The sequence below is a fragment of the Trematomus bernacchii genome, unplaced genomic scaffold (assembly GCF_902827165.1).
Source record: "Trematomus bernacchii unplaced genomic scaffold, fTreBer1.1, whole genome shotgun sequence".
Classification (NCBI taxonomy): Eukaryota; Metazoa; Chordata; class Actinopteri; order Perciformes; family Nototheniidae; genus Trematomus; species Trematomus bernacchii.
In genome coordinates, this window is record NW_022987552.1 from 1,140,978 (window position 1) to 1,168,972 (window position 27,995).

The following is a 27,995-nucleotide window of genomic DNA, read 5'->3' on the forward strand; positions in this document are numbered from 1 at the left end:
CCTTGTCGCCAGTTTGCGCTGCTCTCTTTCTGTTCTCCTGTAAAGTAATCCTCTCTTCCTCTGGGGGGTGAAAGGACACAAACAGCCGACATGACAACATTAAGACCCTTTAACTGCGATGATCTGTTCAAATTCAACAACATGTGAGTGAATTACCTTCAGTTTAACTCTCCTTTAGTGCTTCCTTCACCACGTGCTGCTGTGTTTGTGTCCTGATGTTGTTGATGTTGTTTAGCAGCTAGCAGGCTAACATGCCGGACAACGGTGCTGTGCAGAACTCCATTCATAAATAACATGGATTTGAGTGTTTATATTTTTAATTAGAGATAATAATAGGTGATATATCTGATAGGAACATATAGTGAATTGTTAGGGTCTTCTGGAGGAATCGGCACATGTTTAGAAAGTAAACAAGCTCACTATTCCGTAGCTAGTTTTATTTTTATTTTCCATATTATTAGGTTTTTTGTTAAATGTATTACTACTATTTTTTTTTATTATTTATTCATTATTTAATTTAATTTTTACAAACAATACACATACAAACTTGGCACTACATGCTGATATACACCTGAACATCAGCAGGAGAGGACTCTTTAAAGTAGAGACACTACGTACTGACATACACCTGAACATCAGCAGGAGAGGACTCTTTAAAGTAGAGACACTACATACTGATATACACCTGAACATCAGCAGGAGAGGACTCTTTAAAGTAGAGACATTACATACTGATATACACCTGAACATCAGCAGGAGAGGACTCTTTAAAGTAGAGACACTACATACTGATATACACCTGACCATCAGCAGGAAAGGACTCTTTAAAGTAGAGACACTACATACTGATATACACCTGAACATCAGCAGGAGAGGACTCTTTAAAGTAGAGACACTACATACTGATATACACCTGACCATCAGCAGGAGAGGACTCTTTAAAGTAGAGACACTACATACTGATATACACCTGAACATCAGCAGGAGAGGACTCTTTAAAGTAGAGACACTACATACTGATATACACCTGACCATCAGCAGGAGAGGACTCTTTAAAGTAGAGACACTACATACTGATATACACCTGAACATCAGCAGGAGAGGACTCTTTAAAGTAGAGACACTACATACTGATATACACCTGAACATCAGCAGGAGAGGACTCTTTAAAGTAGAGACACTACATACTGATATACACCTGAACATCAGCAGGAGAGGACTCTTTAAAGTAGAGACACTACATACTGATATACACCTGAACATCAGCAGGAGAGGACTCTTTAAAGTAGAGACACTACATACTGATATACACCTGAACATCAGCAGGAGAGGACTCTTTAAAGTAGAGACACTACATACTGATATACACCTGAACATCAGCAGGAGAGGACTCTTTAAAGTAGAGACACTACATACTGATATACACCTGACCATCAGCAGGAGAGGACTCTTTAAAGTAGAGACACTACATACTGATATACACCTGAACATCAGCAGGAGAGGACTCTTTAAAGTAGAGACACTAATTACTGATACAAAATAACAAAAACGAGATTTAAGTATTCCTAATTCTAATTAGAAATAATGAGTAGCGAATTTGTTTTATTATTAATTCATTATTTTGTATTGTTACTGGCTCCATCTCTTAGTTAGGATATTCAACAGCAAATCTGTAAATAACTTTATGCAATATATATACTTTTATATATTTAAATTGTACTTTTACTGCTGTTATCTGGCTGCTATCACAACACTTTATACATGTTACACTTATTTATTTTTTAAATACTGCTTCTGTGCTTCTGTATATATTTGTATCTACAATATTAAATGCTTACCTCTTAATTCATATTTGTGCCTCTTTACTGTACGAATATAAAGGGACTCTGATTTTAACTACGACTTATAGCGTATCATCATCAGCTTTATTTGAAGAGACTCTTCGTCCATTATTAAATGGACCAAGTATATTGAAGTATATTGAAATGATGTTAAATAATCGTTAAATTGACGTATGATAAATAACATTTAATGATTTTAATCACTGATGTTTGTCTGTGTTTTTGTCCAACAGCAACCTGGACCCATTGACAGAAACGGTATCCTCCATTTCATTTAAAGGGGACCTATCATTCAAAATGCACTTTTTTATGTCTTTTCTACATCAACATGTGTCCCCGGTGTGTCGGGGAACTCACGCAGCGTCAGAAAATAAAACCCTCTCTCTTTTCCTCCGTACCCAAATCTCTAAAAACGGGGGAACAACGGAGCTGATACAGATTTGCGTCCGATATGACGTAATATCTGAAATGTGGACCCACGGCCCTATCAGAAACGTTGCTATCAGAAACAATGCCCGACTGTTTTGGACGTAATATGGTCGGTGTTTTCATTAGCATCGCTAACACTCAGAGCTAACCTGTACTGGAGAGCATGTGTGTGAAGAAGCAGGAAATAAAAAGGAACTCACCTTGTGGTATAACCGGCAAGAGAGAAAGCCTTTGAGCTCCATACTGTTTCAGAGAGAATCCTTGATAATCCATGATATGGCGTTTCATCACGGCAGTATTTAGTTTAGACGGTAGCTGCCGGGTCCCGCATGAGCTCAGCCAATCAATTCTTTTTTTTTCAAAGCTTTATACCCCAAATCAGCACTTTTGAAACAGGAAGTGAAACAGAGGGATATGAGGCATGGCTAGAATGGGTGATCTGTTTGGTATTTTGAGCAAAACACTCCATAGACATGTTCTTTATATATTTGTATATATCTGAGACCTATGCTATTGCCTAGAAATAGCATGATCGGTGACCTTTAACATGCATCTTCTTGTCATGTCATATATTCATAAAAGTCTGTTCTAATGTGATATAAGTGTGTTGTTTCCTTAACCTCTGACCTCAGTATGGGATCCCGTTCTACCTGCAGTACCTGGCCCACTGGCCCGAGTACTTCATCGTAGCTGAAGCTCCTGGAGGGGAACTCATGGGATACAGTAAGTTACTCTATAAACAACAACATTATATTTACAAGAGAAATTCACTTTTTAAGCTCCTATTTTTAATTTAAGCTGCTTATTTTTCATTCTAACATACATCATTGTCAAAGGTCCTCTAGTGCATTTAGCTGTTGCGTTTAGATATTTGCAAGAGGAAATACATGTCCTTTTCTTTGCTCATATTGTCAAGGCAATATGTAGAAAGGTTAGACAGATCAACAGACCATACAAATGCATTTTAGGATATAATAGACCAACATAAAGCGTGACAAAGCTTCTCTTGGTCACTTTCAGCCATCAACCCATTGATTCAGTCTGTCATTTCAGGATTATATACGGCTGTTCTGAGATCTGAGTTTATAAGAACACCAAGACAGGGTGTCCGTGGGGTCTTTAAAAGTATTCAAAGTTGATAAATCAATTTAGCATTTTCCAAGGTATTACATGTTGTAGTATATGAATTGTCCAAAGAGGTTGTATTCTACAGTGTGCCTGAATGTAATCATTGCGTAGGTGTGTAGTGTGATTCTGTGTAGTTTATTTATGGCATCCCGTTGGGTTTGACGTCATCTGAACAGGACATCGCACGCTCACTGCTTGATAGCGCGCGAAGGTCCGTTTACGCCGGTTGTTAAACAACATCGTTATGGGGAAATGCAAGTCTGCGTCCAAATGGTTGGAAGATAAGGAGGAAGGACAATCAATACTGTATATAGTAAATGTGAGGTAAAGTGTGTCGCCAAGGTCACCGGTTAAAACTCCAAGTGGAGATGAGGTCTTAAAATGTATGGAAAGGGTCTTAAAAAAGGTCTTAAAAGGTTTTACATTTGACTTCAGGATTCCTGCATGTACCCTACACGAGCAAACTAATAAAAACAAAAATGTGCAATGACGCTTGATATGAGATGCATTGTGGGACATGTAGTTTATGGACAATGTGCTTCTGTAAAGCGTTATGTAACCATATAAGAATAATAATTTTTTTTTAAATACAACATCGAAGAAAATACACAAAAACAGAAATACACATAAAATGAAGTCCTTGAGTTCGACACCCCTTAATAATAACCCTAGTGTAAAATGGCTCTAGAAAATGTGTTTAGGGTCTTCTAGTGTTCAGTGAGTGTCCTACTTTTTGTCTTTGTGTGCAGTCATGGGTAAGGCGGAGGGATCTGTGGCGCGGGAGGAGTGGCATGGCCACGTCACGGCTCTCTCTGTGGCCCCTGAGTTCAGGAGACTGGGCCTCGCTGCCAAACTCATGGAGATGTTGGAGGAGATCTCAGAGAGGTGAGGTTCAGTCATTACATCCTGAATGTGAACATCGAAATGCTTCATCTGCAGAGAGAGGGGACGATAAGGGGGATTCTGCTTTATAGAGATTAGATCTATTTGACATTGTGAGAACAAAGATGTGGGTACAAGAGAAGATGTACATATTTAAATAGAATGGAAAAAGGTACTTGTGGGTTATCTGTCGCCACTTTTTTAGTTTTCTTCAGACTCTCTAAATAACTAGGATTCATGTTTTTTTATTTTGAGAAATGTGGAGGAGGCAGCTACCCGCTATTCAAAAGTGGCGACAGATAACCCACGAGTACTGACAAACGTTTATGAAATGTGTTAAAATGAGGGACAAAATACACTTTTTAAAATATAAATTAAGACTTTCTTTACCAATCTTCTTCACACAACATGTTAGACTTGCGTTGTGAATTTTTGCGATCATTCACTAATAATATCGATGTTTTTATAAAAACAATACATTTTCTACATTTTCCCCCAAGAGTTCTGAACACGTTATATATATTTTTTAAGGTTTAAAATTCCCTTTTTCGTTCATATTCTGAAAATAACTTTAATAACTAAAAGCTAGCAGAGGTCATCTCTTCATCCTGGAGGTGTTCGTTATGGTTTTTAATGTTGTGTTTCAGGAAGGGCGGGTTCTTCGTGGACCTGTTTGTGCGCGTCTCGAACCAGGTGGCGGTGAACATGTACAAGCGTCTGGGATACAGCGTGTACCGCACGGTCATCGAGTATTACTCCGCCAGCAACGGGGAGCCGGACGAAGACGCCTACGGTGAGAATCAATATCTGATATATATATATATGATATATTGATGAAAAACAGTATGATAGGGGACCTTTAAAAACAGTATGATAGGGGACCTTTAATACACTTCATACGATCGACCTGCCTGAGTTAGTTCAGTTTGACTTTGGTTAAATGATCGAGTGGTGTTGTGACTGAAAGTAAAGATCATTTTTTAAGTCTTCCACTATGATGCGTTCAGGTGCTTTGGAGTGAGTTGCTTCCAAGAACTGAGCTGTAGAAACTAATCAAAAGTTATTTGAATGCCATCTTCTTCTACAAATACTGTCTTTAAATTAAACCTATTATTTTCCACTTTTAAGTATTTGTATTTTAATGTTGAGCACACTGGTCCTGTAAGAAAATAATTTCCCAATTTGGGATTAATAAAGTATATCTATCTGTAAGGCTGGCTAAATAAATGAATGTTTTAGTCGCTTGAATCCTTGCAGATGTTTACCTTAATACCCAACAATAGAGTTTAGTTTGTGCTTCTCAAAGAATTAAACACCAGCATTTTCTTGCACAAAGAAATGTGTGTTATTCTACACACCTTTTTGACAGCATATTGAAGAAAAGGTATTCTAGCTGCAAAGACAAGTTTTTAATATACTATATTCAAAGCTTTGAGCAACACAAATTACATCTGGGCTGATGGTGTTTGAAAAGAAACATCTCAACCTTATTTATGGGCTTTTAACTATAGACTTTTAGCGTTTCATCAGTGGGAATATGTCATCATTTCCCAATTTGGGATTAATCAAGTATCTATCTGTAAGGCTGGCTAAATAAATGAATGTTTTCTCTTTATTTTAGTCGCTTAAATCGTTGCAGATGTTGACCTTAATAATACCCTACAGAGGCAGGGTATATGGAGGAATCCTGAAGTCAATGTAAAACCTTTTTTAAGACCCTTTCCATACAGACCTCATCTCCACTTGGAGTTCTAACCGGTTACCTTGGCGACACACTTTACCTCACATTGACTATATACAGTATTGATTGTCCTTCCTCCTTATCTTCCAACCATTTGGACGCAGACTTGCATTTCCCCATAACGACGTTGTTTAACAACCGGCGTAAACGGACCATCGCGCGCTATCAAGCAGTGAGCGTGCGATGTCCTGTTCAGATGACGTCAAACTCAACGGGATGCCATAAATAAACTACACAGAATCACACTACACACCTACGCAATGATTACATTCAGGCAGACTGTAGAATACCTCTTTGGACAATTTATATACTTATTGGAAACTAGCTACAGAATGTAATACTTTTTAATAGCCTTCATTTTTGCTAAATTTATTTATCAACTTGTAATACTTCTTAAGACCCCGCGGACACCCTGTCAATGCAGTTTGTGCTTCCTAAAGTTTTAAACAATTAAGCCGCGAGCAATTCTTGCAAGAATAATTGTGTTATTGTTGATAATCCACAGCGGTCATTTGAACTGCAGTAAAGGGCGTCTGGTGGATAATTTAGCTGCAAACAGACGTGTTTTATATTATATCTAAAGACACACTACATCTCCATAGAATCTGGGCTGACGGTGTTCGAGAAAGAAACATCTCAACCTCATTTATGGGCTTTTAAACCATAGATTTTTAGCTTTTCATCAGTGGGAAGATGTGAGGAAATCTGCTGTTTGGTTTGAAAACCACCTGATATCAACCCCAGATTAGGTTTGATTATTCTTCCATCTTCTCCCCTTGTTTCCAGACATGAGGAAGGCGTTATCCAGAGACATGGAGAAGAAGTCGATCGTCCCGCTGCCTCACCCCGTCCGCCCCGAGGACATTGAATAACAGCCGCTGGCTCTCTGACGCTCCTGATCATCATTTTATATAAAGAACCACAGCTTCATTGTACATATTAAAGACCGTCTAACAAGCTTTCCACTTCTCCTCCAAAGTCAGAGAGCCACACGTTTTAATTCCCCACACCCTTGAATTCTCTAAAGGCACATGTTCTTAAGAAATGACACAGAAAGCCGGTTTGAATTGACGTTTGTATAATGCAGAAAAACATGGACGTACAATAAAGATTTCTCAAGAGCTGGTTTTTTGTTTCAGTAAAAAAAAAAAAAAAAATGGGGGAAACTTTACTACAAAATCTACTCCTTATCTTCATCCTTGCTCTTTTTCTCTTCTTCATCATCGCTGCTGCTGCTGCTCTCGCTGCTGCTGCTTTCATCATCTTCGTTCTTCTTCTTCGGGTCGGTTTCAGTCTTTCTGTCCGAGTCGTTGTTTTCCGGCTGTTTCTCTGGAGGATCTGCAGCTTCATCAGACGACGAAGACGAAGAGGATGGAGCGTCTTTGGGGGATCTGTCCGGGCTCTTTTCTTCCATTTCTTTGGGAGATTTTTCCGGGCTTTTGACTTCCATTTCTTCTGGGGATTTGTCTGCGTTCTTCTCCTCGTTGTGCTCGTTGTGCTCTTCCTCCTCCTCCTCGTCCTCCTCCTCCACCACCTGCTTCCTCTTCCACATCTTGGCCATGGCGAGCAGTTTGAGGTTGGGCTGGTTGGCAGCGTCTTCGGGGAAAATGTAGTCGTAGTACTCCTCCCAACCTGCGTCCGACTGAAAGCACACAGACAACACATTCAGATTAATTCCTCTTACTCTCATTGAGTTTGTCAGAGAAACAGTTACATGTCTAACTCGGGTCATCCAACAGCCTGGAGATATTTACTAAAACAGAACTGCCGTGTGAGAAGCTACTAGAAAAACATATTTTCTTTTAATTAAAGTGGACCTATCATGCTATATTTTAATAATATAGTGTAGGACCATACCATTTTCAAAATACCAAACAGATCATGCATTTTAGCCATGCCTCATTTCGCTCAATTTGCACTTTCTTAGCTCTGCTCTGCAAGGGCTGATTCTGTGAGAACAGCACCCCCTACAGGCCTGGCATATGTACTACAGCGTCTCCAGCGCTTTCGAACGGCAATGGCCGTGGCTGTCTCCTCCTGATTGGTGGAGTTGGCCCAATAGCCGTAGCGCCACCGTCCTGACGTCAGGACAGTGTTCAAATCTGGATCAGTTTTTATCAGATCCGTTGCAGCCCCTTTTTTAGAGATTTGGGTATGGAGGAAAATAGAGAGGGTTGTGTTTTCTGACACTTGGTGAGTTCCCTGGAACACCGGGGACACATATTCATGTAGAAAAGACGTACACAAGTGCATTTTGCATGATAGGTCCCCTTTAAGCTTAGAAAATAAGTGTATGATGAGATATGGCTTGGGTTAGATCGTTTAACCTTTAGACCTGCTGTCTCTGCTCTCCACTAACATCTCCCCCCTCTCATTACAACACACTTAACGATATGACTTCCAGTTCTCACCCCGTCCTCGGCCGTCAGCTTCCTCCTCTTCTTCACCTTCTCCGGCAGCAGCTTCTGGACTCTCTCCATGGAGGTGTCGGAGCCGAACTCCTTCTCGAAGTCGCTCCAGGACTCCAGCAGCATGAGGCGCTCCTCCTTCTCCTCGCAGCTCCTCATGCCCTTGTTGGCCTCCTCGAAGATCTGCCGGCTCTTCTGCAGACGCTCCGACCCGTCGATGGACAGCTCGAACTTAGCGAAGCTGATCCAAACCTAAAGAGGATTCAAGAGTTAAAGATAATATTAAAGACTTCAATTAGTGATGTGTCCGTCGCGAACGAGCCGATTCTTTTGAACGGCTCTTTGGTACGAACGAGGGGAACCGAGTCGTACTTGGTGAGAGCCGTTCTTGTTATCGTTCAATCGTTGGTCCGCACTCACTGCCTGCCAAAATCCACTCGCCTTTTAAAAAGCTTGATTTTGTTCCCCAAACGTATTCTGTGAAGACCCGCCCCTACTCTGTTTGGTAGGTTTCAGCACGAGGAGTGAGGTGGGGTGGGTCTTAACGGAATAAAAAATATCCTTTAAAGCAGGGTCAACAAATAATCTCCATCGCCACTTAAAAACACACTATCTAATATTAAGAGTTGCGTGAATTTCATTCAAGACAAGGCAACTTTATTTACTTAACACATACAGCGGGTAAATTCAAAGTACATTCACTGGCATGATGACATGGATATGGCGCCACCTTGTGTCATGTTTACAATGCAGGTTATTGACATTAGGTCTGGCAATACAGTCAATCATTATCCTGGTGATTAGTTCGCAGATAAACCGAGTAACCCCGCCCCCTTTAAAAAAAAACGTCTCTTTGAAAGGAAGGGAGCCATAAGATCCGGCTCCCTTCAAAGAGCCATACTTCCCATCACTAACTTCAATGCACAATAGATAGAGTGAAGGTGTTGGCAATTACAAATCTTAAGTCCTGGGCTTCTCCAACAGTAAAACATACTTAAAGATCTCCTATTTTACAATTTTTAGGCATATATTATAGGTCTCAGATATATACAAATATATAAAAAAACATGTCTATGAAGTGTTTTGCTCAAAATACCAAAAAGACCCATTCTAGCCTCAAACCCCTCTATTTCACTTCCTGTTACTAAAGATCTGATTCTGGGTCTAAAGGTTTTTTTTGCAGGAGAATTCTCCCGGCAGAAACTCAGCTAAATGCTCCTGTGATTAAACTCCATATCATGTTCCAAACCACATCAAGGATTCTCAGGTTTACCACAAGGTGAGTTCCTTTTGATTTCCTGCTTCTTCACACACTCTCTCCAGTACAGGTTAGCTCTGAGTGTTAGCATGCTAATGTAAACACAGACCATATTACTTCCAGAACACGTCTCATTGTTTGACAGCAACGTTTCTGATTGGCCCGTGAGTGTAAAGCCCGCCCACATTTCAGATATTACGTCATATCGGACGCAAATCTGGATCATCTCCGTTGTTCCCCCGTTTGTTTTCTCTGGTTTAGTTATAAAACAGTGATTGCACTGCAATAATAAGTTGTGTTATAGCAGCACAGCTCTCACCTTGACGTGCTGAGTGCGCTGCAGAAGCCTCTTGTAAAGATTCCTCGTGTTCCCAAACTCCTCCTGCTCGATCTCAAAGTCAATGTAGGACTTCCACAGCACCTGGGAACAGAACACATTGACACATTTATACCCTGTCAATAAATAAAACGTGTCAGTGTGTGTGTACACTTTGCAACACACATAACTTATAAAACAACTTATATAGAATAGACGTGCATTAGTGGAAACATTCTAAATTATCAAATAAAAAACTTCCCCTATGAATATGACACTTTGTATACCCTGAAAATAAATAAAAACGTGTTAGCGTGTATGAAATGAACTCCGTGTAATAAATAAGGTGTCAGTGTGTGTGTAATGAATAGAAACCGGTCAGTGTGTGTGTAATAAATAGAAACCGGTCAGTGTGTGTGTAATAAATAGAAACCGGTCAGTGTGTGTGTAATAAATAGAAACCTGTCAGTGTGTGTGTAATAAATAAGAAGGTGTCAGTGTGTGTGTAATAAATAGAAACCGGTCAGTGTGTGTGTAATGATAGAAACCGGTCAGTGTGTGTGAAGTGAAGTCAGTGTTTACCTCAGGCATGTCGAGCCTTGGCTGTCCGATGGCGAGCTCGAAGATGGCCCTGGCTCGCTCCACGTCTCCCAGGATGGTCTCCAGCTCGGAGAACTTGATCCACGTGGTGCAGTTCTCCGGAGTGAACTCCAGGTATTTCTCGTACAGCTTCCTGCAGCGGTCGAACTCTCTGAGCTGCAGCTCCAGCTCGATGTAGCCCTTCAGAAGCTTGTTCTTCGGGCATTTACCGATCGCTGTGCCCTGGAGGAGAGGAGGAGGAGGAGGAGGAGGAGGGAGGAGGAGGAAAGAGGGAGGAGAGGAGGAGAGGAGGAGAGGAGGAGGAGAGATGGAGGAGAGGAGGAGGAACAAAGATGGTGGGAAATCAGATCAGATCAGTCAGTTTCTCAATGTCGAGGAAGGATGCTCCAGAGCCACTATTTCAAGCATACTACGTCCATCTTTGGTGGAAATCGCGCTCCATTTAAGGCGGGGCCTCGAATGACGCACACCTGTTAGCCTGTTAGCTTGTTAGCTTGTTAGCTTGTTAGCTTGTTAGCTTGTTAGCTTGTTAGCTTGTTAGCTTGTTAGCCTGTTCCACCATTCTTTGTTTTCCGAGGCTAGGAAGTATTCTTGCCTCGCTTCTGAAGGACCTGACTCGGAGGGACATGTCCTACCAAGGAAGCGTCCTCGACATTGAGGGTGTTTCTCAATCGCGAGTACGCTTGCTTGGTAGCACATGTCTGCCGAGCATCTTGCTTCAGAAGCGAGGCAAGAATACTTCCTGGCATTCGGAAAACGAAGAGTGGAACAGGCTAGCAAGTGTGCAGATGTGCGTCATATGAGAGGCCCCGCCTCCTTACATCTTCCGCCACAGATTTGGGGAAATTGGTCCGTGCGCAAAGCATTGTGGGGATTTTAAGACCGCGGAGTCTACTCATGTGCAGCCTCGATATTTCTCCAAACGGAGTACGCCGGGCTCGGTAGATTTCCAAGTATACTGGACATTGGAACAGTACTTCGGCGGCACTCGATGACGTAGTATGCTTGAAATAGTGGCTCTGAAGCAGCTTTACTCAACATTGAGAAACACCCCGAGGGAGAGATGGTCTGCAGGAAGTGGTCAGAGTTTCCTGTTTCTGGGTTTTAGTGCAACGCGGTTAGTTCCTAATGCACGTGGCCTGATTGTGTTTTTTTCATTTAACAAAATGTCTAATCTTTTCATACTTTCTTACCTCAGAATCTTATTAGTTTGCATTTTAACTAAATCTATTATATTTGAGATTAACCCGGACTCTTTTCATCTTTATTTCGTCTGCAGAAAATCTAGTTTTGTGTTAAAAGGTTATGCTTTCCTTCCTAATGTAGGGTTTCTGCATGACCTCATTTTAGAATCTAAATGTCCTTTTTTCATCTTTATTTCGTCTGCAGGAAGTCCTGTTTTGGGTTTTAGTGTAAAAAGTTATGATTTCCTTCCTAATGTAATATTCTTGCTTGACCTCATTTTAAAATTCTCATTTATACGTATGCATTTTAACAAAATGTCTTATCCTCTTATACTTTAGACCAGGGGTGTCAAACTCAAGGCCCGGGGGCCAAATCCGGCCCACGACTTCATTTTCTGTGGCCCCATAAGAGCCTGCAAAGAATATGGTTACATGCTACTTTACAGAAGCACGTTGCCCATAAACTACATGTCCCACAATGCATCTCAAATTTGCCTTTTTTCTCAGAATTGGTCTTTTTTTTCAAAATATGCCTTTTTTTTCTTAGAATTTGATATTTTTCCTTCAAAATGTTAAATTTCCCGCCAAAATTTCACTTTTTTTTTTCTTCTTCAGAATTTGGCTTTTCTTTTTAAATCATTTTGTGACATTCTCACTGAAGAGACTTGCAATTATTTGCCCTAGACTTCTGCTTTCAGACGTAGTTAATTATGAAGTTATTACCCTATCCCATAATAATACAATGCAGAGGCAATAATGTGATATAACACTAGGGCTGTGCGATTATGGCAAAAATCATAATCACGATTATTTGGGTCAATAATTGATATCACGATTATTAAATACGATTATTCATTGACTTTGAAAACATCCATTTATTGAAGTTTAAAACAAATACAAATAATAATTTGAACAGTATCTTTTTAACTGTTGATTACCCTGAACGTATAATTCAACAGAAAAACCAATACAAAAATAAATGATACATTTAAATAAATAATATCAAAATAATAAATACCAATAAACAAGATCAACAAATATTTTGGAGCGCACTTCAAAAAGCTACTAAACATATATAAATATGATAAATACAAATAAATGAGACCAAAATTAATTAGATCAAATATGTTGCCGTGCACGGTCCCAACCAAGCAAAGCAAAATAATCGTTTTTTTCGATTATGTTGTTTTCGTAATTGTGGCAGGCCAAAATCTTAATTGCGATTAAAATACGATTAATTGCACAGCCCTATATAATACATTATTTTATATATATTAAATATTTATATATGTGTATTTTTATATATTTTTAAGTTATATCTGTTGTAATTTATTGTGTTTTGTAGTAATGTGTTTTTATTACATGTACAGCACTTTGGCTCGACCAAAAATCGCTTTTAAATGTGCTTTATAAATAAAACCTGATTTGATTTGATTTGATTATAGTCTTAAAGTTACAACCGGCCCTTTGTGGCCCGTGATGAAATTGAGTTTGACATCCCTGCTTTATACTTTCCATCTTTATTCCTGTGTTTGTCTCAAAGTGCTAGAAAACGTGCCTGATGTCAAAGTTCTGCTGACGATGAAAGATATTTTGGAAAATCATAACTTTTTATGCATTTAAATCAATATTTTTTTTAAATTGTATCCACATTTATTTAATCTTTATTTCTTGTTTACATTCCTCTCACCCTCCTCTTCTCTCCCCATGTTCATTCCATTCTTCTTCAAGCTGTTTTATAGCCTTTAAATCAATCGTGTTCATGTTTGATTGGTATTTATTGCAGTATCTATTACAGGGTTCCTGCAGGTTTCGCCGACTCAAATGTAAGACTTTTTAAGAGACCACTTTGAATAGAATTTAAGACCTATTTCACGGCAAGAAAGTATGAAGGAAAATTGCTATGAAAGAAGAAATACGTCCCATAATTACTTACAAAGTAAATGTAAAGGCATAACAGTACAGAACTGTGTGAGCGTGTTAGACAAAAAGTGTATGTGTGTGTGTGTGTGTGTGTGTGTGTGTGTGTGTGTGTGTGTGTGTGTGTGTGTGTTAGGGGTGTGCAATTAATCGTATTTTAATCGCAATTACGATTTTGGCCTGGGGGAAACAAAGTTAGTGATTACTGGTTCCATGTTGATTTATTTCAATACAGATTGTTGGGGGGAACTGAAAGGCTCTCACCGTACTGGTTACTTTGCAGCCCGGACATTTCCCCCAAAACACATTTAGACGCGATCTCAACACAGAAGTACCTTTCAAATCCCATCATTTTTAAGACCTTCTAAATCATATTTAAGACCTTTCTAAGGCCTTAAATTCAGATTATCAAATGTAAGACTTTTTAAGACCCCGCGGGAACCCTGTGTTAATACATTACAAGGAAACTAAAGCTAATTAATATGAAGGCTGTATTTGAAGAAAGACAGTTTGAAGCAGACCATGTTAACTTCTGATAAACCTTTAAATGATGTTATTTTTTAAAATACGTTTTCCCTTATTTCTACATACGTCTAAATGACAGAAATACATTTGAATAAATAACGAGTTGAATCTTACCATGACCTTTCTGGCTCCCTGCAGGTTCTTCTGTCGGATCTCAAACTGAGCGTAGAGCAGCCAGATCTTAGCGAACGTGAACTGAGACAAAAACAACATGATTATCAACTTGGAGAGATTGTACCAACACTTATCATACCGGCACTGTGTCTTTATCACACGAGCATTGTCTTCATAGTAAGAGGAACAGATCATTAAAGGCTAAGATAAAACAACAAATAATGACCTTTTTATGTGGGATGAGGTCCAGACTGGCCTGATACACCTGCCTCGTTCTCTCTGGATCCTGATGGGGAAAAAGCAAGAAGAGATATGTTTGACACGCATAAAAGGATCGTTATTATGCAGTTTGTTTTTCATTAAAATCCTAATTAATAAGACAAGAAGCTGACTGGTTGATAGAGAATAAGTGAGCAAGTCAGTTCTAGAAGTAAGTACATAAATACTTTAAATTGGAATTAAATACTGCTTGCACGATGAGAAGTCAAGAGATCATCGTCTCACAGTAAATAATTAGTTGATTCATGAAGAAAATCCGTCTGAATTCTGATCTTTCTGGGTATAGAAACATGTTTTCCAGATATTCAACGAGAAATAGGAAGAAGAAATATGTTTAAACACAAGCGCACCCCAGCTTGTTTTTCATTAAAATCCTAATTAAGACAAGAAGCTGACTGGTTGAAAGAGTGAGCAAGTCCGTTCATTGGATTTCTTTGGCTTTTTAAGTTAGGTTTTTTTTCTTTTAAAACATGACAAATGTGTTTAGACATTTTTTTCTACGAGACATAAAAATCTTTCTCTAATTATATGAACTTTGTCCAACTCTTTTTTTATAAGATATGTTCTTACTCTTACGTACAGTCTGCGGCACTGTGAGTGCAGACGTCGATGTGTCCCATTATCATTCATATCATATCACATCATAATGTATCATATATTTCCTTATCTGAGTCAGCTGAGCCGTATCTGGCCGTGCAACACTCACAGTGTCACATACTGTATGCAGAAGTATTATTTTAAGCAACACATTAAGTTGACGAAACACTCGAGTCAAATGTAATTAAAGTCAGATCGTGTCTTGGACGGGGCAGTGATTTCATAAACCTGTTAATGTACGCATTCAAACACTTTTTCTGTTACCAGCTGTATTCACCTTGCAGGTGCAGCTATGTGGCTTTTATCCTGGATACAGTGTTTAAGTCATGGATGTTTAAAGTTTAACTTCTTCATATTTGACTAATATTAAAGTTCACTTTTCATTCACGAAGTATGACGCTGTGCTGTCAGTACGCTTCTCCGTGTTTGTGATTGGTCGAATGTTGCTAGCCCCGCCCCTTTCATGTGAACGCGCACTCAGCCGGACGGAGAAACCCTGGCTTGAGTTACTGAGTTGATAACCAGCGTCGTAGGACCGCTTAGCGAGAGCGCGTTTGTTTTGGGTTAGGTAAGCCGGGTAACTCAAACAGATCCAGGGTCTGTTGAACTGGATTCGTAGAACAGGCCTCTGGGGTTAATTCAAGTACTCTGATTAATCACGATTCCTTTCTCCTTCGTCTCCTGCCGTGAAATGAAGGTTATTGATAAAGGAAATCCTGTGACCCCACCTTGACCTCCAGATCAATTCATCTAACTTAATGAAGTATTGTGGAGCTGCAGAGAATATTCTACAGGCTTAATACAAATCCTTGTTGAGCACAGATCCTCTTAAATCACACACTATCATTATTTAAACATATTCTCCAATGATCATTTGAATTATTCCCTTAAATTCAAATATCACAATTGCAAAATGAGTCAAAAATAATTAGTTGTTTTTTCCAAATCGTGCAGCCCCCTTTGAGGAGATGTTTCTTGCTCTACATAAATATAATGTTCCCCTTCGCCCTCCTGCAGTAAATGAAGTATATTGATTAAGTGAATAATAAATAAGTGAATGACCCCACCTTGACCTCCAGCTCCTCGTACAGCGCGTAGTTGATCCACAGGTAGATGTAGCGTTTCCAGTGCCTCTTCTCCTGGATGGGGGGGATGTTAGCGATGGATCTCTCGTAGACTTCTCTCACCGTGTCGGGGTCCGCGTCGTTCTCCACCAAACGCAGGTAATCGAACCAGGCGTCGTAGTTGTGAGGATTCGCCTGAAAGAGAGAGAGGAAGACGTCAGTGAGGAGCAGAGGTGGGAAGTACAAATACTTCGTAACTGCACTCAAGCACATACACAGGTTAGCTCTGAGTGTTAGCGATGCTAATGTAAACAGCGAACATATTACGTCCAAAACAGTCGGGCATTGTTTCTGATAGCAACGTTTCTGATAGGGCCGTGGGTCCACATTTCAGATATTACGTCATATCGGACGCAAATCTGGATCAGCTCCGTTGTTCCCCCGTTTTTAGAGATTTGGGTACGGAGGAAAAGAGAGAGAGGGTTTTATTTTCTGACGCTGCGTGAGTTCCCTGACACACCGGGGACACATGTTTATGTATAAAAGACATCAAAAAGTGCATTTTGCATGATAGGTCCCCTTTAAGTACATTTCAAAGCCCATACTTCTTTACTTTTACTTGAGTTACTTATACTTATATCATTTGTAAGTCAATAATATTTGTGTTCTGATACTGCTGAAGTTTGTACAGTATCATAATTCTCTTGTTTCATTTCATTATTATTTTTTGTAATATTGTTTTACACGTTCAAAATAAATCTAAATCAAAGATGAAGATCTAGAAATCTCCTGAATGTTTGGTATAAATCCTCCTGTGACCGTATATATATATATATATATATATATATATATATATATATATATATATATATATATATATATATATATATATGTCGCAGTGTAAGCACCTTGACTTCCTCCTCGTACTGGAACCTGCGTTTGCTGACGATGACGTCCTCGATGCCTCTCCGGTCTCCGAACTTCTTCTCGAACATGGTGTAGAATTTGAAAAGTTCCTGCGCCTGCTGCTTAGGGATTCTGTCCAAGGCATATTTATAAATCACCCGCACGCGCTCAAACTGTAACAAGAAAGACAAAAAGGGAGATTTCGTTCATTTATCAGGTTTTTAAGGGAAGGAATCTCAGCACAAAACACAATATTTAAGCTAGTTTCAAAATCTAAACACAAGGACATTAACATTTTAAATAACTCTGCAGCAAAACACGACCATAACACCGTAACAGGAGATATTCTGTAACCTTATGTAATGATTTAAGAGTTGTGAATATTGAGGATTTTGCATTAAAGCTCATTCAAACCTGCTTGTCTCCTTTGCACTTCATGAAGACATTGATTAAAGTATATTGTTAAGCTTTAAAGCAGTGGTTCTTAACCTTTTTTGTCTCGTCACCCCTTGAGCTGGTCGCAATTCACCTAATTTTTATCTTGTAATAAACCCCTTGTAGTCGTATTCAACCCACCTGCTAAATAAATGAAAATCACTTGTATAACTCACCCTTAAAACAAGCATTTAAACTTGACATTAACACTTATTGTCAGTGAAAAAAAACCATATGTTTGGTCCATCTTGTACAAAATTCAGACATGAAATCAAAGATAAAAATAAACTAAAAAGAGAATAAATGAGGAAAACGCGAGCCAAACCATATCAACCAGACTAACTCTTAATAAATTATAAATTAACCCCTTGAGTTAGTCGCTGCACAATTAATTTTCTTGTATTTAACCCTTTGAAATCGTATTAAACCCAACGGCTCCTTAGATGATAATCACTTGTATAAGTCAACCTTAATACAAATGCATTTAAACTTGACATTTACAAAGTGCATGTGTCTTTGTCTGTATTTTATCTGCACGTTTAATTAATGATGCAGTTCCAACTTTCCACACCAGATGGAGTATTCACTTGTGAGTGTGTATAAATGTAATCACTGGGTGATCAGATGCAGCTGTTTTGGGACGGAAGCAAACCGTTTTCAACCGTGTCGGCAGAAGCCGTGTCGATATGAGCTGTGTGTTAAACCTGTTTGCATTCAGCGTGACTGGCGTGCATATATCGGTATCTGAATGGTAACAGAAAGGCTATAAGGACAACAAAATAAATGGATCGATGGATTGAAAGATATGCACTCGTATGGACATTGTTTTGTCATCTGGAACACGCGTCCGAACTTAGTTCTCCCGTTCCCATCCCTCAGTGGCTTAAAGGTGGGGTAGGTAATTTTTGAGAAACCGGCTCGAGATCGCTAGAATTTGAAAATACACAGCCGGAAAAAATCTGCCACTTCCTCACAGAGCCCCTCCTCCAACACACACGAACGCGCACATGACCAATGAGGGCACGAGATAAGTTTGTGCACAGATGGAAGGCTGACAGGCAGGTAGGCCATCCAGTTATTTTAGCCGGGCCGGCTCAGATGATTGGTCGTGCTTTTTACAGTACTACAGCTTCCACAGATGAAATTTGTTTATGGATTTTTTGTCAAAGCACTTCAGATATTCATTGCTATCGGGATGTTAAGAGCATTCCATGGAATATAACAAGTGTATCTCGAGCCGGTTTCTCAAACTTACCTACCCCACCTTTAAATATGGATAAGGTTAAAAAGCCACTTCATACAGTAACAATTATAATATTAAGACTCACTTCTAGCAGTGAAAACCTCTTTTATTGAGTCGCTAGAGCTTTAATGAGACACTTGAGCATGCTTGTGATTCAAAAACTAAAAACGATTTCTATTTGGATAGAAATTGCAATCCCTAATCTTTCTCAGACCTCCTGCAATCCCCTCAAGTACCCCTAGGGGTCCTCGTACCACTGCTTTAGGGGAAGTGACTGTTATTTTGTATATAATGAATGTTGTGCATATGTACAAATGTGTCTATTTCGATCTCTCCGTCTGTACAAACAAACAGAAAGATTGACAATAAAGTTGACTTTGATAAAACCCAAAAGGATTGTTTCTGTAATCTGAAGTCATGTTGGATTTGTCGCTCACCTCTTTCTGCGCCTCCTCGAACTTTGCGAAGGCCACAAACAGGTGTTCGTTCACGTAGTCCTCCCCGAAGAAGTCCACCGACCGCTCGTACACCTTCCTGCTGTGAGCGATGTAGCCGTGCTTCTCCTCAAAACGAGCGTACTTTATCCAGTTCTTCACCTCGGGGTGAACGAGGACGAGTGCAGAGGAGTCAAGGAGCTTTTTACACCACAAAGAAGAAGCATTCTCAGACAAAACACACCAAATACTCCCTGGTTTCAGTTTCTCCAACGTGAGGATTTACTGCTTTTCTACTTTCATTAAATATCTTTGGGTATTCGAGTGATAGATATTTCTCACTAATTACCTTTCTTTGGATGAAGCTATTAACCCAATAACTGGGGGAAAACCACTATGTGTAAAATATTGTGCACACTTGTAACAAACCCCTTTCTGTGCAGTTAACCCTTAGATGCATAAGGGGGTCTTTTTTGACCCGGTGAGGTGGTTTTCTTGAAGTATCTTTGTAATTACATTTTTTTATCATTTTATATTCCAGCTATTCCTCAAAAAACATGTTTTGGATATCATGCCATTCACATTTTAAATTTACATTTTAAGAAATTGTAGTTTTTGTGTTGCTACCCCAAGCTTCCATAAGTGGGTCAAAAATGACCCGCATGCATTTCCTATGGGATCCTATGGGAACCTTTGATTCTTATCACCTGTTGCTGTCAGGAATACATTCACTGTAGACCACACAGACTACATCACAAGTGACACCTCTCAGGAAGATTATTTTACACAGCAAGATCTGATACCTGTTAGTATAATAATAATACATTATATTTGTATAGGGCTTTTCAAGGACTCAAAATCGCTTTACAATATAAGGGAAGGTTAGGGTGGGGGGGTATAGGACTATCAAACTTGATCAACCGGCATGGATTGATGGGGGGTGGGCTATGAGTAGACAAGAGGAGTAGAGATGAGTTTTGAAAAGGGACTGGAATACTGTGAGGGTCTCAGAATAGCGGAGGTCTTTGCATCGATATGTTCAAAATGGGTTTTTTCAAAATGTTAAATGTAAAAAAATGTCTAAAATTATAAATAGTGAAAAATTAAATATAAAATATTTCTAGTGTGAACCAAAATACAATACTAAATATTATACAAGTGATTTTTCTTACCCAAAATGACATAAAAACACACATTATTCTAACACGGGTCCTTTTTGACCCACTTATAGAAGAGTGTAGGGTCCAGTCACTCTAAGGGTTAACATAAAAATAGAGGGTAAAGAAAGTTATATGCAGCCCTGATTAGGATAAACTCAAACTGTATTTATGTTTCTGAGAAAATAACATAACTTGCCTTTTTTTGTTTATTTTGTAATGATCAGCTTCCCCTGTAGCGTCCTTATTGATCCCTCTGGTTTTAATTTAGCATGAAGACCTCCTCCTCCTCCTCTCAGTGGATACATATTCCTGAATTTCTATAAGTCCATGTTCACGGCTTTTCAAAACAGACATTTCTAACGTGTTATCTTTCAAATGATTAGATTCACTGAGTAGTTAGGGTGGAGTGATGCGATTCAGCTCGTGTGGTTAATCAATATAACATTAAATCATTTCCACTCTCAAAAAATAAAATAAAGACTTTACAAGAGTCGAAACTAATCAAAACAAAAAAAGCAAAAATCTAATAAAATGATAAGAAAACCGCTATTATCTTTGTTCCAGTAGATAATAAACATTAAAATAATTAAATTGTGTCTAGTGGGCGTCTTCCACACAGGTTGCCTATACGAGTCTCTTGGCATCGTGGGAATTGTAGTCTTTCATCTTCACTAAAAGACTACAAAGTTCAACATGAGGTACCAATATAGTTTTGAACCTTTTGCACGACACACAAACGGTCTGCAACACATTGACTCATCTATCTGAATAGTGTTGAGTAACAAGTACTTAGGCGAGAGTTAAAGCATGAGTGGGTAATGTTGTGTTGTTGTCATTTGTTTTGCTATATTTGTTTACATCCTGACGGAAATATAATAAATCCTATTGAAAAACACCATTTGAAAGGATATATCTCTCGTAAATACTGCGACCTTTGTCCACTTCCTTGTAGCGCAGCTCGAAGTTGATGAACGAGTGCCAGGCCTGCTCGTCGGGCTCCCACTCCATCCAGCGCTCGAACGCCTGCCTGCAGCCCGCCACGTTCCCCAGCATCTCCTCCATGTACGTGTACTTGTACCTGTTACCAGAAAAAAAAAAGGAAAAGTCAATGAAGCACAGGTCGATATTTGGAAAGCTAAGTACAGAGAGGAGAAGCTACAAAGACAGTTTTGAGTCACACACATGAAGCGAGCTTTGTGGAGTTTCAAACGTACATTATAATGCTGCGTTCACACCGGACGCGATGCGAATATTCGCCTCGCTCTAAGCGCTTGAGTTTCACCGCGGCTGTCAGCTGTGTTTACTCGCATCATTCAAACAAGAATCGCTGGCTCGGGGGCTACAACTACAACAAGATGAACATATTTGACCGTGATTTAATTGTAATACACGTTTCAAAATGATGCCGAAGTAACAACATACTGATACCGGTTAGTAAAAACCATGAATTAATGCTTTGTCAAGTCTGCAGACAGACGGCAGGCGAAAAACCTTTTAAAATGCGTGTTTTCTGAATGGAGATTGGCTAAGCTAACGCAGTATATGCTCCGACCGTCCACACTCACAACAACGGCCTACAGACATAAATAAAGCAGCGACTGTATTCACCATGACACAGGCAGTCTGTGGTTTGTACTTGTTTAACTTTTGTCTTGTTTCTGAACAGATATGAGGAGCTGTGAGCTCTGAGGGCTAACAGCTAACGGCTGATGTTGGTTTTGTGGTTCTACGTCAGTGACGGCAGGCTGAGACCCTCAACGCTGATTGGCTACCGCGAGATCGCATCACAGGAATTTGACGCTCGAGTTGAAAAGATTGAACTTGAGCGTTTGTCGCGGCCCCCTCCAATCGCGCCGCGGCATTCGCATCAACCGCTTCATGCGCGCCGTCGGAGCGAATTCGCGCCTGTCCGCATCTCTGCATTGACTTTACATGTAATCGCGCCGCCCACAAACATCGCATCGCGTCCGGTGTGAACGCAGCATAAGATGTACAGATCCAAGAGTTTATTATTCTGTTTTTTCAAATATAAACAAGGGAATTCCTCCATTCTTTAACTGTCATTAAATGTAATATTAAGGTTCAAGGTTCAAGGTTCTTTATTGTCAATCTGACATAGCTACAGAGTAATTATGCAGTTGAAAATCTTATGTCACAGGCTTCTCCAACAATGCAACATAATAACATAACATAATAACAATAAGAGCATGAGCAATACAAAAATAATAATAGTTATAAAAATGAAATAAAGTTATGATGTGGAATAGTGCAGTATGAGTCTATATACAAGTTATTGGAATGATATATATATATATTAGGTATTAGATACATACTACTGAGTAGCAGTTGAATGTTTGAAGTTGTTTCAACAGTTCAATTTTTTAACAGTCTCACTGCCCGCGGGAAGAAACTGTCTCCGAATCTTCTTGTCCTTGCCAGGATGCTGCGGTAACGTCTGCCAGACGGCAACAGAAAGAACAGTTTGTGGCTGGGGTGATGGGGGGTCTTTGATAATCCGTAGTGATTTCTTCCTGAGCCGCTGGGAGTAAAGGTCCTCCATGGATGGCAGCTCCGTCCTGGTGATGTGCTGTGCAGTTTTCACCACCCTCTGTAAAGCCTTACGATCGAGGTCGGTGCAGCTGCCGTACCAGGCCGTCATGCTGCCAGTGAGGATACTCTCTATCGTGCACCTGTAGAAGTTGCAGAGTATCCTGGAATCCATTTTGAACCTCCTCAACCTGCGGAGGAAGAAGAGCCGCTGTCGAGCTTTCTTGGTGATGGTGGTGGTGTGAAGAGACCATGTCAGGTCCTCAGTGATGTGGACCCCAAGGAACCTGAAGCTTTTGACTCTCTCCACCGTAGTCCCATTGATGGCGATGGGGGCGTGTCCCTCTCCCTGCTGCTTCCTGTAGTCCACAATCAGCTCCTTTGTTTTGCTGATGTTGAGATGGAGGTTGTTCTCCTGGCACCAAGATGTCAGGTTTTCGACCTCCTCTCTGTACGCCGTCTCGTCATCGTCTGTGATCTGGCCGATGACGGTCATGTCATCAGCAAACTTCACGATGGTGTTGGAGCTGTGTGTGGCCACGCAGTCGTGGGTGAACAGGGAGTAGAGGAGAGGGCTGAGCACGCAGCCTTGAGGGGCACCGGTGTTGAGAATCAGGGTGGAGGATGTGATATTTCCCACCCGCACTGCCTGGGGTCTGCCCGTCAGGAAGTTCAGGATCCAGTCACAGAGGGCGCTGTTGAGCCCGAGGTCTCTGAGCTTGATGGCCAGCTTGGAGGGCACAATGGTGTTGAATGCTGAACTGTAGTCAATGAACAGCATTCTCACATATGTGTTCCTGTTCTTCGGGTCCAGGTGTGAGAGGGCAGTGTGGAGGGTGAGGGCTATGGCGTCGTCTGTGGACCTGTTTGCTCTGTAGGCAAACTGCAGGGGGTCCAGAGATTCAGGGAGGGAGGAGGTGATGAATAATTTGACTAACCGCTCAAAGCACTTCATTATGATGGAGGTGAGTGCTACTGGGCGGTAGTCGTTGGGGCAGGTGATGATTGACTTTTTGGGGACAGGAATGATGGTGGAGTGTTTAAGACATGTGGGGACTACAGACTGCAGCAGGGACCTGTTGAAGATGTCTGTGAACACCTCTGCCAGCTGAACTGCACACACCCTGAGAACACGGCCAGGGATGCCATCAGGTCCAGGAGCCTTGTGTGGGTTAACCCTTTTAAAGGATTTACACACATCTGCCCTATTTAAAACAAAAGGGCAGTGTAGCGCTCCTGGTCCCTCTGTACCTCCACAGCCTGGCTGCTCTCAAAGCGTGCAAAAAAACTGTTTAGCTCATCTGGGAGAGATGCGCACGCAGACACTCCCGCAGCACCCCCCGCTGCTCCTTTGTAGTCAGTCATTGTCCTTAGTCCCGCCCACATATTCCTAGTGTTACAGCCTTTGAAGTCAGATTCCACCTTCTCTTTGTACTGTCTCTTTGCATTTTGAATTGCTCTCCGGAGATCATACCTAGACTTCCTGTACTCCTCCAAATCTCCCGCTGTGTGCGCGAGAGTGCGCGCTTTCAGTTTGCCGCGCACCTCACCGTTTACCCAGGGCTTTTGATTTGGGAATGTCCGTACAGAAACCTTCGGTACCACGTCATCGATGCATTTCCCAATGTAGCAGATGACAGTGTCCGTGTGTGTGTTGATGTTATTGTCCTCAAACACACTCCAATCCGTAGATGCAAAGCAATCCTGCAGTGCTGAATCTGACTCCTCGCTCCATCGTTGTACTGTCCTTGTTATCGGTCTGTCCCTTTTAAGTTTCTGCTTGTACGCAGGCAACAACAGTAGTGAGATATGGTCTGATTTGCCGAAGGGAGGGCGAGGGAGAGCCTTATATCCATTCCGGAAAGGGGAATAAACATGGTCCAGTATGTTTCCCCCGCGCGTCGGGAAGTTGATGTGTTGGTAATATTTTGGCCAAACCTTCTTCATGTTGGCGGTGTTGAAATCTCCGGCCACAACGAACGCCGCATCTGGCCGTGAAGTCTCGGTTTTATCAATAAACCCAAACAGCTGATCGAGTGCCGTGTTGTTGTCGGCGAGTGGCTGCGGCGGGATATACACTGCTGTTATCACAACAGATGTGAATTCCCTCGGCAGATGGAAGGCCCGACATGAGATCATGAGGTGCTCTAGCTGTGCGGAACAGTCCGATGAAATAATCTTCACATCTGAGCACCAGTTGTTGTTAGTCATTACACACACACCGCCTCCCTTACTTTTCCCCGAGTTAGCAGTCCGGTCCTGACGAAAAATAGAGAATCCGTCAGGGACAATAGCGGAGTCCGGGATAGCGGGGTTGAGCCAAGTCTCAGTGAGAATTAACACGTTACAGTTCTTAATGTCCCGTTGAAAAGCAATCCGGCTTCTGAGTTCATCTAGCTTATTTTCAATGGATTGAACATTAGCCAGAAGAATACTCGGAAGAGGGGGTCGATTCTCTCGTTTTCTCAGTCTGACCAGCAGCCCGGCCCGGCATCCCCGCTTTGTCTTCTTCTTGCGTCTCTCAGGTAGAACAGCAACAGGTAGCCATGGTGAATCTCCATTGTTTGTCGGAGGGTTAATATTGTCCACGAAGTTTCGCAATTGGAAAAGTTCCTCTCTGCTATATTGTATGGCAGAGTAGGTGCGGTCGGCTAGCATGTTGCGAACCATGTTAAAAGTAAAACGGCAAAAGTAAAAGAAATATGTACAAAATACGAAAATGGGCAAAGCTGGAGAGGAGCACAAAGACGATTAAGCACTTACTTTGGCTTCTTCATTGGTACGAAGGGGTGGCAAAATACTGGTTTTGATTCAGATACTTTTTTAATATTCTAACTGTGTTTTTAATCAATCAGAGGTGTGGATGTCATTTTGCATTTTCTTCATACAGAAAATAATCATCCATTTATAGTTACGAATGAATTTACCTTAAACAGCTAAAACAGTAGAATCGTGCTTCTACATCGATGTCATATGACCTCATGTTAAAATATACAAATTATAATATAGTGTAAATACTCCAGCACCTCTTAAATCATTTTTGTTTACATGTTAGTGTACATTTGCTTAAAAAGAGACAAAGAGCACACACTCTATTGTAAATAATGATTTGTGTAGTTATGGTAACAGAATCTCTCCGAGCCTCCCCACACTCGTAATTCATTTGCCAGAGTAACACGATAATAGCATGACCATGAATTATTTTAGCCTTGATAATCATGTAGTAAAATGAAAGGTTGTAAAGCCACACGTACCAGAACTGGTTGACGCGGGGGAGGATGGTGATGGCTCGGTCCCAGATGTTTCGGGCGTGATTCACCTGTCGGCTCTTCATCTCCATCTCGGCGTATTTCAGCCACAGCGTGATGTTTCGATGATCCACGTCCAGCGCTCGCTCGTAGATGGAACGAGCCCTGAAACCAGAGGAGGAGGTGGTGGTGAGGGAAACATATAAAGCACAGGGAAAAATTGAATAAAAGGTCTTCCTGGCTTGGGGTAAAATACCTCTGGACCTCCTTCAGGCTTTCCTCCCATTGTGCGTATTTGATCCAGTTACTGATGACCGTTCGGTTCTTTCTGATGTTGTCCTCAAACCCCTGAGAGAAAAGGAGGAGAATGGTTCAAAACAAGGTTAAAAGAAAGTTGTTTTTCTGATGAGTTTTGAGAAAACAAAAGTCTTAGTAAAATCACATTAGATTAGATGTACTTTATGAATCCCAATTTGGGAGAAACATTTTGTTGTTGCAACAGCATAAAGCAAAACATTGCACATCATATCAAATCTATAAACTGTCATGATCTCACACTTCTGAATTGGATAATCTTATATGTTTTGGTCAGGTGTCAGCACTCACCTTCCTCTTCCTCAGTTTGTAATCGTTCAGCTCCTCTTCATCAGTGATCTTCTGTTTGGGTGGAGGTGGCAGAAGTTCGAGCTCTCTCTCTTTGGCTTCCCTCAGCAGCTGCTCCGCTGTGATCTGAACCTCTGCCGGAGCTTTGTTCTTCACCTGAAACACAGCAAGACGTTTTTATACATGATGTTTCTGCAGTCAAGGGCATGATGTCTTTGCAATGCATCAATCATTATAAAACATATCATATATATTATTCTGAAATGGACCAATCTGCACAATGACTACTTTTACTTTTGGTACTTCAAGTATATTTTGAGGATAATACTTTTCTACTTTTACTTGAGTAACATTTGAATGCAGGACTTTTACTGTAACAGAGTATTCCTACACTCTGGTACTTCTACTTTTACTCAAGGATCTGAGTACTTCTACTTTTACTCAAGTACAAGATCTGAGTACTTCTACTGTTACTCAAGTACAAGGTCTGAGTACTTCTACTGTTACTCAAGTACAAGATCTGAGTACTTCTACTGTTACTCAAGTACAAGGTCTGAGTACTTCTACTTTTACTCAAGTACAATATTTGAGTACTTCTACTTTTACTCAAGTACAAGATCTGAGTACTTCTACCCATTTTGTTTACAGTAAAAAACACATGAAACCCAAACAAAACGCAGCCTGTCGGACAAACTACTACAGATATGAAAGGAAGCGTACTGTTTTACAGGTAATGCGGCTTCCGGAAAGCTAGGATTAACGTTACCATTCTAAAACAACAATATAATGTATACTTGTATTCTTATTTACATAAACATACAATCTGTGGTCTTCATTCAACGCTTTGCTCAAATCAACTTCAGTGCTATCTATTTGTTAGCATTAGCTTAGCTCCGGAGCTCATGGCTTTTTTATTTGTTGTTTTGTTTTCTTACCTTCGCCACCTTCGGGATCCGCTGCTTGCCTGCCGCGGTTGAAGCCATTTTTATTGGCAGGTTAAACCCCAAAAAAACACCAGAAAACAATTAAAATGCTTCGAAAACCACAAAACTTCAAACTGGAAACAAACGTTTTACAAACATCAGGCGCGACCCGCCATGACAGTACCCAGAATGCTTTGCGGGTTGCATTCG

The 27,995-nt window shown here is 40.6% G+C and overlaps 2 protein-coding genes across 2 annotated transcripts; one reads left to right on the forward strand and one right to left on the reverse strand.

Annotated features, from left to right (window-relative positions):
• The first annotated feature begins 33 nt into the window (after nucleotides 1-33).
• On the forward strand, nucleotides 34-7,142 carry naa20 (N-alpha-acetyltransferase 20, NatB catalytic subunit). Its single transcript, XM_034123886.1, has 6 exons — nucleotides 34-143; nucleotides 2,075-2,099; nucleotides 2,903-2,993; nucleotides 4,148-4,283; nucleotides 4,928-5,073; nucleotides 6,808-7,142. The coding sequence occupies exons 1-6, from the start codon at nucleotides 91-93 to the stop codon at nucleotides 6,891-6,893; spliced, it is 537 nt and encodes a 178-aa protein (XP_033979777.1). The 5' UTR covers nucleotides 34-90; the 3' UTR covers nucleotides 6,894-7,142.
• On the reverse strand, nucleotides 7,083-27,958 carry crnkl1 (crooked neck pre-mRNA splicing factor 1). The gene is made up of 14 exons (XM_034123885.1): nucleotides 27,798-27,958; nucleotides 26,866-27,018; nucleotides 26,516-26,607; nucleotides 26,266-26,424; nucleotides 21,376-21,542; nucleotides 19,308-19,486; nucleotides 17,195-17,365; nucleotides 16,290-16,481; nucleotides 14,573-14,632; nucleotides 14,347-14,427; nucleotides 10,586-10,825; nucleotides 10,007-10,108; nucleotides 8,433-8,681; nucleotides 7,083-7,663 (listed from the first exon to the last, which is right to left on the reverse strand). The coding sequence occupies exons 1-14, from the start codon at nucleotides 27,843-27,845 to the stop codon at nucleotides 7,202-7,204; spliced, it is 2,355 nt and encodes a 784-aa protein (XP_033979776.1). The 5' UTR covers nucleotides 27,846-27,958; the 3' UTR covers nucleotides 7,083-7,201.
• Between the last annotated feature and the right edge of the window lie 37 nt (nucleotides 27,959-27,995).